The 22,837-nt window shown below is 26.1% G+C and overlaps 1 protein-coding gene across 2 annotated transcripts in view; it reads right to left on the reverse strand.

Annotated features, from left to right (window-relative positions):
- The window catches only part of LOC135923040 (vacuolar protein sorting-associated protein 16 homolog), a 21,422-nt gene extending 2,453 nt beyond the window's left edge, over window positions 1–18,969 (reverse strand). The window contains exons 1-7 of one of the 2 annotated variants that reach the window (XM_065457644.1): window positions 18,891–18,969; window positions 13,183–13,374; window positions 12,179–12,701; window positions 7,994–8,294; window positions 6,037–7,004; window positions 5,361–5,993; window positions 696–910 (exon numbers count right to left, since the gene is read on the reverse strand). In XM_065457644.1, coding sequence (XP_065313716.1) covers window positions 696–910; window positions 5,361–5,993; window positions 6,037–7,004; window positions 7,994–8,294; window positions 12,179–12,701; window positions 13,183–13,374; window positions 18,891–18,937 — 2,879 coding nt within the window. In that variant the 5' untranslated portion in view covers window positions 18,938–18,969. Of the gene's footprint in view, window positions 1–695; window positions 911–5,360; window positions 5,994–6,036; window positions 7,005–7,993; window positions 8,295–12,178; window positions 12,702–13,182; window positions 13,375–18,466; window positions 18,568–18,890 lie in introns of those variants that run through there. The other variant, XM_065457645.1, reaches the window with a different exon arrangement.
- Between the last annotated feature and the right edge of the window lie 3,868 nt (window positions 18,970–22,837).

A 22,837-nucleotide genomic window follows, 5' to 3' on the forward strand; every position in this document is an offset into this window, starting at 1 on the left:
AAACATCTACCAAATCTATATAGTTCATACAAATAATCATCATTCATATAAAACTTATTTCTGGATAATTTTCTGCTATATTTTTAAATGTAATTTAGTAGGGTTATACATTCTAGAGAGTTTCACCAACTACCAGATCGAGAAATAGTTCACCCCCCCCCCGCTCCCTCACTTTTTTGATAATTATAGACATGGATAATAGATTCAGTATATTGAATAGCCATAGATAATGATATATTTGTATGAATGATTGTTAATCAATTAATTTTAAAAACGATTATATTACTTATATTAGCAACGTTTTAAAGTTAGAAGTGTAAAGAGATACCTTAATAAAGATTTCATTTCAAATTATATTATAAAAAAAATATTATTTTTTGACTACAATAATTAGATTTTAACCAAAAAATAGTCTCGAAATTTCATATAGATGACAGAAAGGTTTGGTCCTCTTTTGACCAAATCTCGAGGTCTAATATTTTTTGGCTAAAATCTTGATTTGTTTTTAAAATCAGTTAAGTAGTTCCATATGAAAATAATCATAATATTAGGGGCAAAATGTTTAAAAATAAGAACTGCGCTAGAAAATATAAATAAGAAACTTTTGGTTATCTCAATTCACATTTATCTCTAAAAATTACTGATTGTTTTTATAAAATAGCTATTAGATTAAAAATGTCATTATTATATTTTACCTTTTTTCCGATAACTTAAAAGTTCTTCTCAGATCTTCTGAAAATTTATTTTTATTAATTATGAGATATTCTTCAACATCATATATGGATAAATTACAATAATTTGCTGGCAATAATTCCTTAAACTTAGGAAATTCAGTTAACAGTAAAATTTGATCATCAATTTGTTTAGCATAAAATTCATTGAAGTCTTTGGTAAATAATAATTTCACTTTCTACCATTTTTTTATAAATAAAAAAATATTGAATTAAAATTTTAAATATGATTTTATTATGCATAAAAATATCACCAATCTTTTAGTAAGGTTACAACAATTCTGAATAATACCGGTCTCACAATCACCGTTAATATGGGATAGATTATCATATAGTAAAGAGATTAAAAATATATATATTAAGAAGCAGTATAAACTATAAACAATAGTTTATATATATTTTTTATCGAAATTAATATGATAATGAAATTTTATAATTTTAAGCATTTGATAAAAGAATTCATTTTTCAAATGGAACATCATTTATTTCTATTTGGTCTAATAGTCAAATCAACATAATAAAAAGGGCGTTTGAAGGGAGCGAAGGGTGACAAACTTGTATAACAAATATAAATTTCTTTGATTATCGGTTATGCAGTATATTAATTTAAATGATGGATCATGAAGATCTAAAACATTTTCAATTAGTGTTGTTAAATGGCTCGTTTTGAGCCGATTTTTAAAAACGGCTAACTCAATATTTCGTCCAGAAAAATATTACGCAAGCCTCAAGATTTTGCTCATAGAAGGAACAAAGGTCTAGGCATATATTATCGAAATCTCGAGGCTTAGGCAATATTTTCCTGGCTAAAATATTGAGTTAGCCGTTTTAAAAAATCGGCTCAAAATGAGCCGTTTAACAACACTATTTTCAATCCTAACATCATATGAATTCTTATTAGACTCCAACTATAAAAAAAATCATTTAGGTGGTTCGGGATTGGGCTTAAAAATAAGCGCAGTGGATCTTATCTTTAAGGATATTGCCGATGTCATAAAAGATTTTATAGTTTTTTTTTATCGGAGGATGTTAATTCCAAGTATTATTTATAGAATGGATGGGAAATTTGCTTGCCTAGCTTTTAATAAGCGATGCTAAATTTTGCTATATCTTTTCCTCAGTCTATGAGATATATAAAATCTAGGGAAAAAAATCTCCACTTTTTTATTTTTAGAAAATTAACAAGATAGGAAAAATATCCTCAAATAAAATACTAAAACAACAAAAAGAATTTTTTAAAATAAATTAATAACTAGCTGTAAGTTTCTGTGATATTATCATAAGCTAAGATTTCATGGAAATGGCCACTGATTTTTTATTTGGGCTGAAACGGTTAATTCTTCCAATGTGTTCGGAATAGGAGGAAACCTCTATTTTATGATTATGCCCGCTTGATGTTATCCTCATTCGGAACTGTATTTGGGGGAAAATGTAGACATTTTGTCTGCTGTCTATATTTGGCAAGCATTTTCATTTGTTTTAGAGGCTTTTCTTTTCATCGTGTTTATAGAATTTTCAATTTATAAGATGGATATGAGGAATATTTTCCAATGAATAATCATTTTTATTGTAATAACTGGCTATTTTTCAGCATTATACAATGTTTATATTTATTTATTTATCGTAGTTTTATGATAAGTGTAAGAATAGTCTTCATGAAAATGCGAGCTTATTTAGAATAAATATTAAAAATTTGATTTATGATAATAAAAAACAAATAGGGTGACCTTACAAACAGTTTTTAGGCATATTCAAAAATGAGGCCCTTAATTTTATCAAAACCATTTGCAAAAAAAGGCTACAGATTAGAGGCGACCCCAAAAGGATTCTACATAATCTTCCGGTACAATTTGTTAAGTCACTCCTTTCTAGGGTGATATGTACCACCTTTTTTAAACTCTTTTTATAATGTTTCACTGGTTTGAGTGACTAAGGTGTTGGTGATTATTGGTATGAAGACTGCGTTTGTTATTTTAGAGGCTCGATAAATAATATCGGCTTAACGGTTCGGTTCATGTAAAATTTTGACATGATATAATATAAATTTCACAATAATGATTTTCGCAAAATAAAATTTCTAATATTGAGAATAAAAAACAATTACTGAACCCTAAATTTTTAAAAAAAAGTCGAGTAAGAATTCAGTAAAATCTCGAGGGTTCAGGTTTTCAGCCCTGTTATGAACATTTATTTTAAAATATACAACACTATGTCTTTGAAATTATTTTCAAAATGAATAAGGAGTAGGAGTTATTTTTTAAAATTTTGCTATATTTCTAATAATTTCTCAAAACTACCAGATTGGCGAAAATTAATCATATTTATATACTACTGTCAAAATAATCATGTTTAAATTATATACCAATATCCAAATATTTCATTTTATTAATAATCCTACAAATCAAAAGTCAATTTTTTTTTCCTCGAAAATATATTGATAAACCGTCCATAAATGTAAATTACAAATTGACAGATACATTTCTTTAGAAATCAAACTGGGGTAAAGAAATACAATTTATAGCGAGTTTTTTTATCTCCTCACTAATAATGTATAAAAAACAGATAGTGTGTTTCAATGTAAAAATGAAGGCCTAATTTTTATTGTTTAGAAATTAATGCAAATGTCTATTTTTTTTAAATCCTAATCGGTGCCTTAAAATGGTCTCAAGCGATAAAAAACACTTGCTATTGCATTAGGACTAGACCTATTGACCGACCAATCCTTTTCAAGGACCGTAGTCCGGGCCGGTCTTTTTATTTTTCCAGTCCAGATCAGTCATTTATTAATATCTAGGATTGCCCTACTATTAGATTCATATAATTTTTTACCAAAATTGTGTACATTTTATATTATTACTTAAGTAGTTAATTAGTCTTTATGACTCTTTTTTAGTTCATTCCTATTTTGTAATATATAAAGAAAACGAGTCAAAAAAGCATTTTACTTAAAGTCCTAATAAAAAACAGAATGTGTGCATTGCAATACCAATTTTAATGTATCGTCAACAGTAATTTTAAATAATTAATATTTATTCTAAATAAAAATTATTAGGGGCTTAAATAGGCAATTTATAAAACATCAAATTTTATCTTTCATGATGAAAATCCTTAAAAATCTAATTACTCATAATTTTAAAATGCCATCTGCCTGCACAAGGTCACTTTCCTGAATACCATTAGATAAATATCATACTGAACATATAAATCAAATAATATTTAAATGGTTTATAATAGAAAAATGGAATAGATCAGCACTATTACCCCCCCCCCCTCTCTAATTCCTTTCAGTACAGTTTTAGACAACACAGACATTATCATTTATATAAAATGATAAAACAAGAATTTAGTTTAGTAAAAACGTAATTATTTTTAAATAATAGTCTAAACCGGTTTCTTTATAAGGAAACCATTTTGGTCCGGACTCGGGCCAAAGACTGGACCGTTACCTTCGCTAAATTGCATTAAAAATTTCATATATAGCGCCATCTATACGTTCCTTATATATCATAAGCGTTATTTTTTAAGAACATTAAGCAGCAGCGCTAATTATTGAAAAAATTATTAAAATAGTAAACGAGCATTAGGAGAAAAAAATAGTCATTTTAAAAATTTAATTTTCAACCAGTCATAACTCATAATTTTTGTTTTTTTTAGCTAATTATCAATTATTGACTTATATAAATTTTAATTAGGGATGTACCGATATTTTATATCGGATCGGGCCGATATTTCAACCATTTTAAAATAACGCTTATCGGCAAATATAAAATTATCCCATCCGATAAAAAATGGCGCTTTTAACAAAAATAAAATTTAAAAAAAAGGTTATAATCTAAAAAACCATTTATTTTATAAATAAAATCGAAATCCATTTTTATGTTTAATTTTTTAGTAATAATTAGTTAATAAACATTCTGCTATGTAGTTATTTTTTTATATAAATAAGTAATTTATCAATAAAAATATTTTATATACTTTTAGAATTGCAATTGAATTGAATATAAACTATAACTGATCATTATAATATATTTAAATGACATATTATGGTATAGTAAAATTATAGATGTTATACTAATAAAAAGTATATTAAAAATTAAAACCATTGGTATCTTTACATACAAAATTAGATATGATATCGGATCGGTAATCGGCCGATATCACTCTAATATCTGGAATATCGGATCGGATCGGCCTTCAAAAAGTGGTATCGGTACACCCCTAATTTTAATATTTACATTTATCTAGTTTTTAATTAACTAATTATTTAATTTTTATCGAAATTAAAAAAGAGGTCGGCAGAAAATCTCAATTTCTTACTCATTTGACATGCATGTAATGAATTCATTCTTATTCACATTTAAATGATAAAAAATCATCAATGGCCCAATTTATATAAAGTGGGATATTATATAGAATTTTATGAGTTTTTAAATAAAATAATTTAAATAAACATAAATTTTAAAAAAGATATAAAAATACTTTATATTGGTATTTAAAAAGATTATAAATTGAGAACCTTAAAGTTAGATAATATTTTGCAGAGGTAAAACAAATGTTTAAAAAAAGATATATATGATGCGTCAGTTAAAATTTTCATTATTTAATATATTATGAAAAAGTTTTTATTACCTTAAGTTTGGTAATTTTTTGTAACATGTCCATTTCATTGAAAGAATCGTATAATAAATTTAAGGCCATTTTATTGTTGTCTTCTTTCTTTGAAAAAAATTTCAATAATGGCATATTTAAATCGAAATTCATTCTAAATACTCCAATCTTAACTTGATGATTGATTTTGGGTTTAAAATATACGACTTTACAAAATTTTGCATAGATATTATTAATTGGTATTGAAGTTTTTAATATAAGTCCCATTAGAAAATTTTGCTTATTTAAAGCAGTTGGAGAGGAACTTAAAAAATGATCAGAATATTTGATGGCTTTTAAAAATATTATATAAATAAGTTCTGCGTCTGACACGCGATCAATAATATTGAAATTCAATATTTGTGGATTTGGTGTATCATCATTTTTGAATAAACAAATTTGATTTAAAGCTCTATCGAAATCGCCTATTTCTAAAAGTAACTCAATTTTATCGTTTATGTTATTTTCAAAATCCGACAAAAGACGTGCTAATTCAGGTCGACCTGCTTGCAAAGCTTGATGAGCAATTTTGCTATAAGGAATTCCAGGAGTTGGTCCTAATTTCGATGAAATGATCTTGGCCAAATCAATATCTGACAATTGAAGCTGTTTAGCCTAAAGAAAAATATTCGAAAATTGATTATTAATTAAATAATACTTTATAACAAGCCCATTTACCCAGAATGTAACTCGTCGTATTATTAAATAAATAATCAGACGACATGAATTCAGCTATTTCAATGCTAACTGAAAACTGCTTACGTTCCATAATTCTTTCTAAAATTATTCCAACTCCCAAGCTAGTTTTATTTTTAAACATTTCAATCGATTCATTATCATTGCTTAATTCATTTTGATTTATTGTAGGATCACACATATATTTGAATTGTGAATAAGTTAATGGAATTCCAATAGTGTTGGGATTTTTGATCAAATTAAAAACCCTTATTAATCTACATGAATGAAAGAAAAAATTGGCAATTTTATGATCAAAATTTGATAAAAACAAGAAATTTTTATTTCGAAATTTATAACTAAATGGCAATAATTTCTGACCAAATGACGCAGCTTTTAATATTTTTTTCTGTAGGCGAATATCATATTCTTCTAATGCTGCTGTTATACATGTTATGATAGCTTTTGATAAAGGATTTTCATTGACTTTTGTGTTAGAATTTTTTAATATTGCCCCGATATATTCTTCAGATCTACGAATTTTAAAATTAATTTCCCTATTTTTCGATGAGGAATAGAAAGATTCAGATGAGTCTAATAAAAAAGCGGCTGGAGATACACTCCCTATTTTATATATTTCGACTAAACTTTTAGGAACAAGGTGTATTAAATAATTCGAATAACGAGTTAATACACGACAACCATCTATTTCACAAAAAAACTTTATCCCGCTATAAAGACTCGCATCATTATCATTGTTAAATATCTCGATATTATTTGGATAAACTAATTCTTCCAAATTTATGTTAATTGATTGTTGCGGAAATTCAATCGAATTCGGATTTTTGGTTGGTAACCAACTTATAATTTGTAAATGTTGTGAATTTGGTAGTAAAATGGCGATGCTTGTATTTCCACACCAACATAACTCGGGTATCAATATTTTTCGAGCTAATTTCATGTTAATTTATGTAAAAAAATTTATTTATATGGAAAAGACACTATATCAAGTAATTAATTTTACAGTAAGTTATTACTAATATGGAACACTTATTTTTGGCGTTTTTTCATACAATCAGCTTCAGAAATTGAGGCACTTTCGAGGAGATTCAATGAGTTAGGTAGAAGAAATAAACAATATAATCATATTTATGGTGCTATAGCAACAAGAACCAATATTTTTTAAGCCAAAAAAGGTCATTTTGAAAATTTAGCTAAGAAAAGGTCATTTTAAAAATAATTTCTTTTAAGCCCACTAGATTGTAAAGTAAAGTGACACTACTGGGCTAGGCATTATAACATGAATAGACGTGTGAGATATTAAATACCTAGGTGAAAGGATAAAAGCTGTTAAATAAAAGAAATTTTTTAAAATTACAATCCATGGGCTATATGATATTTGTAAGAAGGCATTTATATATTAAGATTGCTAAACCATAAAGAAAAGTGAATATCAAGAATTCTGAGTTGCAAGCAAATTCTATTAAGAATGAAACATGTGAAAGTTTGGGGATTTCGGCAGATATTAAAGATAAAGCTAGGGAGCACGTTAAGGTTGTTTACACATCGAAGAAATGGCGTAAAATGGTTAAAATATTATTTTTTTAAGTTAAGACTAGAAACTGATAAATATTAATGGATAAAAACAATTTTCAGGATTTCGATTTTAAAGTGCTATGATTTGAAATTATCAAACTTAAAATGTGAAGTTATGCTCCATCCTTACTCATCGTTGAGTTCCTTCAATATATGGATTTTATTAAATTAACTAAATTATTTATTTGAAACTGAGAGAAATAACATAGAAATTAAAAAGTAATAGTGGCAATTTTGATCTCTCAAACCAAAGAAGACCACGAATTTATATAAACAATCAAAGAATTATATTCAAACAATTAAAAATTTTAATTAATAATTAAATTTTCTATTATGACGTATACCTGCTTCCGAAACGATTGAGTAATTTATTGTATTTTCGATGTATTTATCATTATTTAAATCAATATCCCTCAATTTCATTATCCTAATCGTGTTAAAACTTTTCTCTAAGGATCCAATCCACAATACATCATTGTCCATTAAAAATAGAATATTAGATGAGTCAAAAGAAACCAAGCATTTTTTGACATATGTAAAAGGCTTTGAATTTGTAATAAAAAATTTGTGCTCAGTGCCATTTGATTCATAAATTGAAAGATGCGGTTCTTTATCTTTAAAAATCAAAATAAATGGTTCTTTATCCTAAAAATATAAATAATTTAAACATGATATAAATATATATCAAAAAAATATTCTTAATTAAAAAAACAATGTAATCAGAGTTGTTAACGCTCCTTTTTAAAAATAGCTAGCTCCCGCTCCTACATTCTCAAAAGGAGCTAGCTCCCGTTCCCGCTACTACATTTTTAAAAGGAGCTAACTCCCGCTCCAAGTAATGGAGTGCCACTCCATAACCGCTCCTTTGATTTTCATTTTTTTTAGAAGGTATACGAAACAAAATCATATTTTTTTTATCAAAAAGCTTTATTTATATTAAAAGATCTATCAAAATATTTATAAGCTTTTATTAGCTTTTAAAAGTAATAAATTTTCTAAATTAGAATCTAACAAACATCCACGCCTCTCCCCTAAGACATGTTTTTCAATACTAAATAGGCACTCCACAGAAGCACTAGAGGGAAGTAGGGTATTATATTTTATAAAGATATTTTTTATTTCGGGGAATTTATCAAAAATAGTTTTCATGGAATCCAAAAAAATCTTCCAAATTAATTTGTATTTAAAAGAAAGATTTTTTATTTAGATGCTTTTTTAGATTGAAGCTGCTCACTTTTGAAAATTAAATAGTTTTATTTAAACACAAAAGACATTTTGCCCTTAAATTTGTTTGATCATTTGGATCAACATCTTTTAGAAGTTTAAAATATTTTTTCTATGATGGAAATGGAAATTCGATTTCTTCATCTATGATCTCTAAATCCATAATATCTAAAACTATTTTTTATTATATATCCATAAAATGAATATTAATATGACTTACAAGATTTTCCAAAAAATTTTCAATATAAAGGAAAATTTGATGTTTAATATTTAAAATGATTAGATGAAAAACCAATATAAAACTCGGATAAACATTTAATAATGGATAAATTTAAATTAAATAAATAAAATTTCATTTTTTATTGAATTTTAATTAATAAATATTATTAATATTTAAAAAATAATTTAATTTATATATTAAATTTAAAGGTGGAGCGGCGCTCCTCCACTCCAGTCCTAAAAGGATCTAGCTACCGCTACCGCTCCCCAATTTTAAGAAGGAGGGGCGGGCGCTCCAGGTGTTTTTGAAAAAATGTAGCGCCGCTAAAAATTAGGAAGTTATCCACTTATCTCTCTAGAAATTTAGATTATGGCGTTTTCTGATAAGAATATGATATTCCTGTTCTAAATGACTTAAACATAATTTGCTTATTGTATAATGTTTAGTTGCTAATTTTGTCAAATTTGAATTTAATATTTTTATGATTCTCAATCGTTATATGTACCAGAGACCTGCAGGCCCGGTCTGAGTACACGGGCCGGGTCGTATTTTAATTTTTTTAATACATCTGGGCCTAGCTGGGTATGACGTTAATTTTAAATCGTCATTATTAGCCATAAAAATTAAAAATAAATATAATATTTTAAAAAAATCGGGCCGGGCATGAATTTCTTTTTAACAAAATCCGGACCGTGCAAATGGTACCTCTGCAGGTCTCTGATATTTACTATCTAATATCATCATACTCCATACATTTAAGATGTTTTATAATAAATTCCAGCGCTGAATAATTTTGTTCTATTATATACATTGACACAATTTTTAATTTTTGACATTTTAGGTCTAAAGGAGAATCCAACACAGATTATTTTTAAGTAAAAAATAAATTAAATAAATGAACATACTTATATATTATTACTTGCAGATCACAAACAGGAAATCGTAACGCTTTTTTTATATTTTCCTTTAGGGAAATGATTTCTGAACTATTATCATTAACATTAAAATTTTTTCAATTTCACTTCTAAAAAGTATTAACAAGTTTAATATAGGCCTTTTTGTGCAGATAGAAATTCAACCGTTTCTTTAAAATTAAAAGAAAACCTAATAGTTCTTCTTCTAGATCTGATTCATAGTTTGAGATAGTGTTTCCCAATTCTTTTCAAAACGTTATTAATTATAATTTAATTTCCCCAGATAGGCATTCAAGCATAATTAAAATACATTTAGTTGGGACATTTAATTTTAACGTTTTATTATATGTGGCATTATTATTATCATCATTAGAATCGCCAAAGATCTGTGCTTCAATATCAAGCATCTGATGCTAGATCGATTGTACTTAAGCATTCTTTGAGTTTCCTCGAACTTAAATTCAACCTCTGCAGTTTTATATCTTAGAGCAATAATCATTTATCTTATTCTTTTAATAAGATTTTCAACAAAAGGAATTTAGGTATAAGTATACGTATTCAAAATTCAAGTATTAAATTATATAATGATAATTTTATAAAAGTGCGTGAAATTATTATACCCTGTCTCAAGTGATAGGCTGTTATCATGCGAGAAATATTATTGATATAAAGATTAAAAATATGCAACAGGCGAAATAAAATTATATATAAATATTGGAACGCGTTCAAATTATTTTTAAAACTACAGGCCAGGCAGGAGGGTTAAAACAATTTTCTGGCAAAATGAGCAGAGCGGGCTTATATTCATTTTTTTTTAAAAATTTTTTTATTTCATAATAAAATTTTTGCCTCCCGTACGATAAAAAATCAAAACCGTCAAAATCTAAGTAGAGCTGTAAACGTTACTTCAAAAAAGAAACGCCTTACTCATTATTTTGTGAAAAGGTGAACGTGTTAGTCACCATTCAAAAAAAGGAAAAGAAACTTACTTATAAAAAAAATAACATTTTTCTCCCCATAGATAAAAAAAATAATATATTATAAATAAAATAAGTCTTTTTGTAATAATTTTATATTTATTTTTAACAACAATTGATTATCAAGTTTTGATAAAATAAACAAGAGAACTAAGTGCTCAAACACAGCTTTCGCTGTGTCAAACAAACGTTCAATTGGCGAAGAGAATGGGGGGGGGGGGGGGATTGTATTATATTTAATAAATAAAATTTTTAATTGGGGGAATTTATTAAATATTTAAAGAATAATCTTTATTTTCAAAATAACTTTTTATTAGATCATTTTGACATGAATCTTCATTCAGATCCTCGTTAATTCTTATATCTTTATCAGAATTTAATCTTAATTCATAATTTTACCTTCATATGTTTTTTTATTTTAGCTGCTGGACATCGAGGTTGAAATATTTGAATTAGTACACAATCGATACTTATAAAGTATTTACTTAGTACCCTTGATTTTCTTTATTTAAAAATGTTTCAGGGGCCAGGTCAGCGTTAAATTATCTTCATCTAAAAAAAGGAACTATTCACATATATTCTTAATAAAATAATTATAATAGAGATAACATACCTTGATTGATTCAATATTAATTAGATACAATCTTGACTATAAAATTCAACAACAAAATGTAATATAAAATAAAAATGTTTAATAGTGGATCTTAAAAACTCGGCTCAAATTATTTAAAAATTTTTAAAAAAAGAATATATATAATAAAATAAATTTTTTGCATTTTTTAAGAAAAAATGTAAGGAAACGAATAACTTAATTTTATATCTAAGTCATTATAGATAAATGCCAAGTTTCATCCTCGCTATGATATTTTTATAATATAATCTATATATTTATGAACTTAGAAAATTGATTCGGCAGCCCTGATTAATGTATAAATAATATTGCATTGTATTTTAAGCATCACATGTAAGGCAATTTTTTATTTGAATAGATAATATATTATCTTAATTTTGAAAGATTACTTAAATGAAAATTTAATAAAGTTGAAAAGATAAAGAATTGATCCTTTTTATAGTTTCTTTATAATTTTATTTCACCTTGAGTTAACAAGGTTATCTGTAATTTATAAAATTTATAGAACATTGTACAGATTGTGAGTTCGCTTTACCTTATTAATTATTTAAATAATAAAATACTTGATTTAGGAAAAAATGCCAAACAGGTTTGTTTTCTAAATCACAAACCAAAAATTGGGAATGAGAGTCATTAATAATATATGAGTTCTTGTTTATCATTGTTGATTGAAATATATTTAACCCATCACAAAATATCTTGATTTTAATGTTAGGTTCATGAATATTAGGCAGATATAAAATCTGATAATTATTAGTCGTTTGAACTTGATTTTTGTTTCTAATTAATAAAACTAAACCTGATAATAATTTATATGTAGATGTGTCGGGTGTATAATGATATTCTTCCTTATATAAATTAATAACTTCTTTAGCAGAATAATGTATGATATGACAATCAGTAATTTCATAAGCCAATGCCTTCTTTAATTTTATGTCGTTAATAAGAATATCATATAAACAAAAGTTTTTTTTGAAAATTCCAAAAATATCATAAACTAACACGATTCCATCATCTTGAATACATATTAAATTTTCAGGATGAGGTGTCGACCAGGCTAAATGAATTAAATGCCCATTATTCCAGCTTACATCATATAAAAATAAATTTATATTAATAATAAAATTAAGTTAAAATTTGCTAATCTTAGTGAATTATGAAAGTCTCCATTTCAGCGCTTATATGATACTGAGCGAAGAACAGGTAATAAATGTTTATAATAAATTGAAAAAAAAATACATTAAAAATTTAGGTAAACGTCTCGAACAAGGGATAATTTTATAGATTAAATAGTGATACTTATCAAATTAATCTTAAGATAATTAATTTTATGAAAGTTCAAATTTTATGTATGCTATTCAACTTTAATCACCCTCCAAAACTGCCATAGTAATTCCCATAAACTTTTGCAAAAATGAGGACCTTATAAAAACTCATATATGTATATGCATCCTTTCAGTGTTTCATCTTTCTGAGAGCAAAACCTCTCACTTTAGTCTTACTTCTAATTTAATATCTTGAATGTGATATAAAATTATTTAGAAGAAAAAAAAATAAATTGATATACTTTATAGTGCTAATTTCCTTACCAAAAGAAGAAAATATATGAATCTTTGGCTTTAATCCAGAAATTTGAAACTTTAAAACTTTTTTATCGTTTCGAATAACAGCAATTGGACCACCAAATGGAGCAACAGCTATTATGTAATTTGATATATCCATCATATCAGACCAACACATCCGTCCATGTTCAGTTTTCCTTTTAAATGGAATTTTTTATTTAAATTTATTTATAAAAATGACGTGTATAAAAACTACATTAATATAAAATTAATTATATCAATACTTATGGATTTAACAATTGTGTTCTCAAAAAGAAACCATAATTAAATTTAAAAATTCCAATTTTTATTTTTTATCTAATATATAAAAATTCCTTCACTTCTTTGGCAATACTTTTAAAAAATTTAATGTTATAGGAGAAAAAGAGGAATTAGTTTAGAAGGAAATAAAAAAGTTCAAATCCTTTTTAAAAAAATTTGGTTTCAGCCTCGGTAAGGGGATTGACATTGTGGGGGTGGGGGGGGGAGGGGGTGAAAAAACGCGTATAGTCCCAAAATCTTTTTAATAACAATCATGATTTAGATATATATATATATATATCTATTTATATATATATCTATTTATATATATATCTATTTATATATATATATCTTTTGTAGTGATGGCTTATTCTATTTAGAATTCCAAAGTATCTTGCGAGTATCGATATCATTAATATACCTTTTTAGACTTACAGTGGATAATATTACAAAAATTCGCTACTAATGAGAATAACTGTGAATTATATAATTGATTTTGAAATGATATATTATTAGAGGTGTATAAAATATTTAAAATTAATGTGAATATCAATATACCTGGTTTGTAACTACAGTGCTGTGCAGATTTGATGCAAACATTTCATATTTTTTTAAATTTATTTACAAACAAAATTATTTGGTTACAAAAATTATTGTAATAATACAATATTATAAATAGAAAAAGAGACAAAGTTTGAATTTCAAATTTTAATTCTAACCGGGAAAATTTTATGTTTTTGGATAAAATGTGCATGCATGAAAATTCTGAAAACAATAAAATGTAAAATGAATATTCGAACTATTAAAAATATATATATAATCGAATGATTAATTCTTATATGTCGAAAATTGGATACCCGTTTTAAGATAGCCAGTACTAATAATCTCAAGATACGCTTCGAACCTATTTGAGTCAACATTAATGCAAACGCGCAATTCCATCTTCACAGGCCTGACTTTCTTAAAGTTGACTATGGTGACCAAACGCGGCATCTTGTTATGTATTTCTACATATCTACAAATGCTCAATATAACTTCTCTCTTTGCTTGAAGTTTTTCTTTACGATAAAATTGAATGCATATCATCTACTCTCGCCCGATTCTTAATATTTTCTAGCATATCCCAAGTATAATTTTCTTCTCCCAATCGGCAGGAATACTCTTATGCAAGGTTAAACCAAAGGTTGTCTGAGGGAGGGGGGGGGGTCAGGAATATTTTTATCAACATAAAATATTGACATGGGTATCATATAGAAGCTAATTAAGATATCTTTTGATTAAAATAATAGTATTCACTCTTGGTCTTAATGAATTGGATCAGGTCCGGGAGAGGGGTAGGTTAAAAAATAAAAATTTGATAAGGGTATCAAATAAAAATTAATTTTGACTACAATATAATATTTATAGTATAAATTTAAAATTTAATTTGAACTATAAATAATATTAAATTATTTCATCAAAATAATGGTAAATTCCTGATTCACATTTCATATGATAGGCAGATTTCTGATTTTTCTATCAACAAATAAAGGATAAATTTCTGATTAATTTATTATCAAATTAAGGAGGGGCTAGATAGTCTTAATATAATACATTACATCTTGAATAATTTTATCAAATAAAGTTTTAAAAAAATTAGGCCTGTGTAAAATATACCCTTTTTGGTAAGGATCTAAACTGAACCAATATCGGTTCAGGTAAAAATATTAGTTAAAAGTTCAGATTCGGTTCGTAAAAAATAATAATATTGGTTAGGCTAATACCTCTAAAACCCGGTTTAAACTATTACAAACTTACATTCGAATTTTGTATAGAGATGCACTTTTTTTTAAATTCATCAAAAATACATACATAAAACGTTTATTTTATTATTAATTTCAAAATTATAAATAATATCGAATTTATAAATTATAACAAATAAATATCAATTAACTCAATATTGCACGTTATTTACTTAAAATAATAGTATAATACTGTACAATTATAATTTTAACCTTAGTCAAATTACATCTTTATATGGAGAAATAATCTTATTTTTGAGAAACATCTCTCTAAGCTACTGTTGTATCTGGCACTGCTAAAATATTATCCGACAATTTATATGATTTGGGTTATCAATTACTTTGATTTTTCCAATGGAAGATATTTATTTTTTTATTTAGGCGAGGTTCTTTATGAAAATTAACTAAAATATATTCTCTGATCTTTTTAATATATTTTGTTTATGATCATGTTTGCTCTTTAAATGCTTCTTGGAGAGTTAGTTGACTTGAGGAAATCTTAATTTTTTTTATATTTGTCTTTTGTTGAGATATTTTGTTACTGGCAAGTTCTAGAGGATGATTTCATTGCCGATATTAAAATGATCTGTTTATAAATGTGAACATCTTAGAATTGGCACTAGATTGGCAGCTAATTTCTTATGCATGAACATCTTGGAATATCGATATAAAATTAAAACTTATTACAAAACAAAATTATTATAAGGAAACGTTAGAATTAGCCGATAAAAAATTTGTTCTGGATCGGATCGGCAAAAAATTGTTAAAAACCGATCCACAACATAGGCTTATTTCATTTGCCGATGCTGACTTTTCTTTAAAATATTTTCATTTGATAAATTATTTTAAAGTTATATTAACATTCCAATATGGTTATGTATTAAAAATTTACTGCTTTTCTTGTGGCGATCCCGAGATATGCATAGTTTTTAATTTATGTTTGTAATCTTTTAATTAGTGTTGTTAAAACCTCGATTTGGAGCGATTTTTAAAAACGGTCCAATTAAGATTTGCCAAATAATATTAGATTTGGCAAATATAGGTCCAAATCTTTCATATTAACTGATAAATCTTTTATTTATGCATTAAATAAAAAAAGTTATTTTATAAGAAAGCATCATCTATTTAAAAAAAATATACTCCTTTAATTTTTTAAAAGATCTCATTCAGGTAGAAAAACACATTGGGGTAATTTGTCACATAACTAAAAATAAACCATTATTATAAAAAAAAATCTTTAATATTTAATAAAAGGTCTTTAGCAGAGCTAAAAATGACCATTAGTTCTTAATTTTAGTATCATTATTTATTAGCTTCTCAATTTATTAAATTGTATATTTTAAAAAAGGTCATTTGACCAATCTAGGTACTTGGACTAGGAGGCTAAAATTTTGCATTCGATGCCTGCTAGTGATATTATCTTGAGTGCAAAATTTTATCAAAATAAAAAAGGTAGAATAGAGAAATTATCAATTTGATATGGAATTATCTGCAAATATTCTAAAAATCATATTTACAAGCAAAGTTGTGCAGTGGCTAAATACCACATGAAAAGCTACTGTTAACTAAGTTAGTAGCTTAACAGGTGTATTTTGAGGAATTTTGAAATATTGCCTTGACTATTTTGGCGGAATACATTTTTGGAAATATAATTTTTTTCAAATTTCATATTTTATACTAATTTAAAATTTTATATTAAACAATTCTTAATAGAAAATACCTATGGTTCAATGTGTTTCGACCTGAAATTACTTCTGTAGAAATTGTTTACACAAATATAATAAGCAAAAAAGACAACTCTTCCAAAACAAATGAAAATGGAAAAGTGTAAATTTATACGAAATATTACTATGGTCCATTATTTAATTCAGAATAAAGAATCTGATCGCACATTTCTCAAGAATGTCAAAGCTAGCACTTAATGTATTCTATCTATGTAAGCACAAATTGGACTGATATTGCTGTAACAATTGATAATATAATAATTTCAAAATCAAATCAATTTTGCAGGTTTAAAAAAGTGATTTTTTTTATAGAATATGCTCAAATATTATCTCCTCTTATCAATTCCTCTGAATAGATTACAAAAGGAGAAGGAAGGACAATAGTTCTAATACTAAAGGCAACAATAAAAGAAATATTTTTTAATCAGACATATAACTAAGGTAAGGTCTGCAATGGGTAGGATTTAGCTCTCCTACCCATGCTTACCCATAATTTGGGCGGACGTGGTTGGGTTATCTAAAAAATTTCAACATTGGAGCAGAACAGACTTTAATTATTAAAAATAATAATTCTATTTCATAATATTGCATAATATTTAACTAAAAATACATTTAAATAAATAAATAAAGAGCCAAACCAGCCTAAAACAATTTTTAAACATAAGGTTGGTAGGGTTAAAGAAAATTTATAAATAAATGGGTGGACAATTGAGTTAATTTAAAAAAATATATATATAAGTGTATGTTGGAGGTTAAAAAATTTAAAGTAAACAGTGGCCAGGCTTATTGGCTAAAAATCTACCTATTGCGGACCTCTAAACCAAGCCCCCCCCTGTGGCAAATCGTCTGTTCTTGTAAATATCATTTTAATCTAATAACCCCCCCCCCCTCATACATCCCCACCCTGTTTCCACAAAAATGTATACAAATATATAAATATAAGAATAATTTGTTGAAAGAAAAATTAGTAGAAGTTAATGAAATAATTCAAAATTTTTATAAAAACCATATTATATTTTAAAAAAGTGAAAACCTAAAATTATTTTTATAATAATATAGCCAAAGACCTACAATATGTGAACCTAAAGGCCTCCAATAAAATTTAACCTCATCTAATGTTTTCACCTGCCTTTGTTATGAATATTTTAATTATATTACCTTCTAGCAGCAGTTGAAGGACTTTTTTTATTAAAGGGTATTGGTTAAAACTAAAGCCCTACATTGAACCTAATTTTTCAGGTCCAACCTAATTGGAGAAATTATTTTAGAAAATTTATCAACTGGTCCAATAATTTTTTTAAAGATCAATTCCAATCCAAAATTTATATTTAGAACTATGTCCAAATCCAATACATATTTTTTTAATGAAATGCTGAAAAAACAAAATATTTTAAAGAAATTGGGTCTTTACAAAAAATCTTATGTGACCAAATAGATACAAGATAAAAGGTTATGAAAAGCATAAGGACTGGAGCAATATTTACTGAATTAATTGAAAGATGTAACAACCATTGGCCCAATTAAAATGATAAACATGTCATGCAAAATTGCACAATGCAAATATACTTCAAAAGTAAGTTTTTCACCAAGGTTAATACATGTAAATGCTTAAATATTATATAACTTTTTAAAATAAAGATATAAATATAATTCTGAATGTATTTATTAAATCAAGGATTTCTTAAATTATATTACAAGATTTTCTATGCCAAATTCTTACAATTTTACAAAAAATTATTATAACATATATCTGAAAAAAAATCACATTTAAATAAATATTTCATATACTAATTTCAATAAATTTATTTTTATGATCATTAATCATCATAGAGTTTTAAAATTTTTAGCTAATTGGGTTTCTTTACTATATTATATTGATGTGGGAAAGATAATATAATCATATAATACTTATAGTAAAAATCAGAACTGAAAGGAATCCAATCCGTTGTTTCCATTAAATTATGAAGCTTGATCGTAATGCAATAAATCGAACATATGTTTTATGGGTTGTGGGTTGAACTTGCGAATTTCAAAAACCTCTCAGGCTGTTTCAATCAATCATCTTTAAAAACCATGCAACATGTTTAAAAGTATTTTAATTTATTTTCTAAGATGTACTTAATATTTTAAAAATCTTTTGTTTTAATTATTTATGATTCGTTTAATTTTAGAATCATTTATAGTTGTCATCAAGTTAAGATTTCTAAACTGAAGAATATTTTTAATTATTGATATTTCTTCAGGAAAAACATATTTGAAAATTTAACTAGTTTGCATAACCCTAAGATGACCTCCAATTATATTGTCAAATAAGGCTCCACCTCCAAAAAAAACACTTATTAAGCAATTTATCAATAAATAACAGGTCAAAATATATCTTTCAAATGGGTTGAAGCTGTAAAAAATAAAAAATCTTTCAATATGAAATCAAAAATATTAAAATAAAAATCTCCTTAACAAACATTATAAAAATATAATAGTATATCTGATTTACAGTAAAATATATTTTGAATCGCAGACAGTTTAAAAAAATGAAAACAAACTAACAAATAAAGTGCTCAATATTTCTCGACACGATGAGCTTTTATCCAAATGCGGGCTATAGTATTGTTAAACGGCTCAATATAAGCCAATTTTTGAAGGACGAACTCAATTTTTTAACCAGAAAAAATAATGTCAAAACCTCGAGATTTCACTAATAAATGTCCACCCAAACTTTTTGCCATCTTATAAACAAAAACAAAGCTCGCGTTGATATTTTTCTGGATAAAATATTGAGCTAGCCGTTTTTAAATCGGCTCAAATCGTACCGATAAACCTAACTAGTTTGCACAATAATAGATTATAAGTTAGGCCATTATATAAGACAAAATAAGCAGTTCAGGTTAAGGACATATATTAAGTTTGAGGACCAAAGTAGGAGCTAGCTTGGAGCTATGCAAAGTTAAGTGTTAGTGTTTATATTGAATGAGGAGATATACTCATTTTATGAGATACCAAACCCACTATATTTGGTAAAATCTAAAAATACTTAGGGTTGCCCGAGAGCGTGAAGCAACACGAAGCAGCCAATAGGTATATTATTTTTTACCAAACTACGTGATTCAGCTTAAAAATTGATATTAAGTTCAAGACTGCATTAGGGGCAAGCTTAGAGCTGTGCAACAAAAATTAGGGTTAGTGTTTGTATTAGATGAGGAGAAATATTGGATACTAAGCCCACTGTATTTGGTTAATTACTGCTTCGAAATAGCCCGAAGTAGCCAATAAGGTTCTTATCATGTTTACTAAAGTACGCAGTTAAGATATTAAGATGTCCAATGCTTTAGGGCTAGCTTGGAGCAGGGGCGTCGCTAGCCTTTACAATCTCAGGGGGCTAAACTAATTTGCGGGTCTTCGGCCATCTTTTACCAGGCCTTCGACCGGGTTTTATGTTAATATATTATACTTTTTTTAAATTTGTTAACTCTGAACATTCTGAATTTTAATTTTCTCATTTATTATATTATGCATACAAAATAAACTGGCATATAAATAATTAAAACAATACAAGACAATTCTAAAAATAAAATTTTTTAATACTTATTACTAGTGAACGGCTAACTCAATATTTTAGTTTAGCCAGAAAAATATTGCCTAAGCCTCAAGATTCCGATAATATATGTCTAGACCTTTGTTCCTTCTATGAGCAAAATCTTCAGGCTTAGATAATATTTTTCTGAATGAAGTATTCTATTAGTCTTTTTAGAAATCGGCTCAAAATGAGCCGTTTAACATCACTACTTATTACAGTATGAAATATATTCGATTGCTGATATAAAAATTTGCGTCTAAAGAAATACAAGTGATAAAAAAGATTAATTAATTCATACATATGCCTCAATTGATAATAGTTTTTAAAAACCACATAATGCAATAATATAATTCTTAGCAACTTACATTGAGAAAAGGTTATCAAACTAATATAACTCTCTGTTACTATTTTACACATTTATAGAATGGACTAATAAGGAAAAATTTATAGAACCAAACCAAATCAACAATTCTTGAAGAAGAGAGTATAAACGACCAATCCAAATCAAAAACTATTAAGTAATTAGAGCTTCCTTTTAGATGACATGATGGCAGCTAGATAAGTAATCAAGAAAATTATTGTGAGATATTAAATTTCTAAAAGATTATCATCCATTTTAAATGATATATAATATATAAACGACTACACAGTTGACCATTATTGTTTATCTAAAATATGCAATCATATGCTCTCAGCCGTTGTAGTAATAATCTTAAATTACAATAGCAACACAAATATTAGATGCTGATTAATTTGCAGTAATAGCCATGACACTCACGATGTAAACTAATATCAGAATTTATTATGTTGGACAAATTGATAAAATAAAAACACTAAAAATCTTTGGAAGAAATAATTCTGCAAATATATTGAAGCCTTGAGTTATTTACACGGCAAGGATGCCATATTAGAAATGAAACATACTTGAGCTATAAAATAAGGAGCAGAATGATAAGATGAAACAAAATTTTATATATTATCGCACCACCTATAGTTGGTATATTATATCTTAAAATAATAGTAGTTTGTAAAAATATCAAAAATACTTGTATTAAAAATTTAACTCAAAACTGTTTTTTGAAGAAAAGGAACGCCATTCGTTACCTTCATCTAAAGGTAACGAGTAACGGTAACGCGTTATTTTTGAGTAATGGTAACGCAAAACGTTACTTTACTCGTTACTTTATATTTTTTCTTAAAAAATATCAATAAAAAAAACATATTTTATTGTTATAAAATTACTTTTATTTATTTTTTATACACAATAAAATAAATTTGAAATATATAAATTTTATACAGAATTAAAAATTTATTATACATAAATATTTTTTAAAAAATAAGATTACAATAAAATTTAAGTATTCATGTTACTCTTAATGGTATTTAAAATAATATATATAATTTAACAATTATATTTATAACTAATACAAATGAGTATATTATCAAAATATAAATAACTTTTATTGCAAATGCAATACCTTTATAAAAAACATATAAATATTATGACTAAGAATTTATTAGAATTAAGTTTTGCATATAAAAATTTTAATACTAAAAGAACATATTATAATCATATTGTAATTTTATTATAATGCTAGAAATTATATAAAAACCCTCAAGTAAAAAAAGTTATATAAAATATTTATTAAAAATTTATTAGAGTATATGAAGGAGAGGACTCGGATGAAGAAATAGTTCTACTGCCATTATTTATATATTTGAAGATCAAAATATTAATGATAGTATTGTATACTTATCTAAGCATCATTCCTGTTCAGCACACACTTTAAATCTTATGTATTGACACTGAAAAGGCACTCAACGATGTCCATTATAAAAGCTTTTGTGGAATAAACATGGGCAATCTAACTGTGCAGCCATTTTTAGGAAAATATGGGAAGATATTTGATTAAACCTGTTATAACAAGATGGAATTCTTTCTATAACTCTGTAAAATTAATAGTCTTATTAAGGTGATTTATCAAAAATTTAATGAATCTTGCGACAAATCTGAATTACAGAGATTTTCAGATAACAACAAGTCGTTCATAGATAAATATTGTATGGTTAGTGTTAATTAAAATATGATATATATATATATGATTTCATATGTTATGGAACCGATAGCTACGGCTCTTTCAATTTTAGAGAGCGAAGAAAATATGCATTTGGGATATCTCACTCCCATTATAACCATTATAATATCAAAACTTAAAAAAATTGGCTTTAAATAATTTTAAGTTTTGTAAGCCGCTTATTGATTCAATCCTGGAAGCCATAG

The sequence above is a fragment of the Gordionus sp. m RMFG-2023 genome, chromosome 1 (assembly GCF_954871325.1).
Source record: "Gordionus sp. m RMFG-2023 chromosome 1, tfGorSpeb1-WG-v2, whole genome shotgun sequence".
Lineage (NCBI taxonomy): Eukaryota > Metazoa > Nematomorpha > Gordioida > Chordodea > Parachordodidae > Gordionus > Gordionus sp. m RMFG-2023.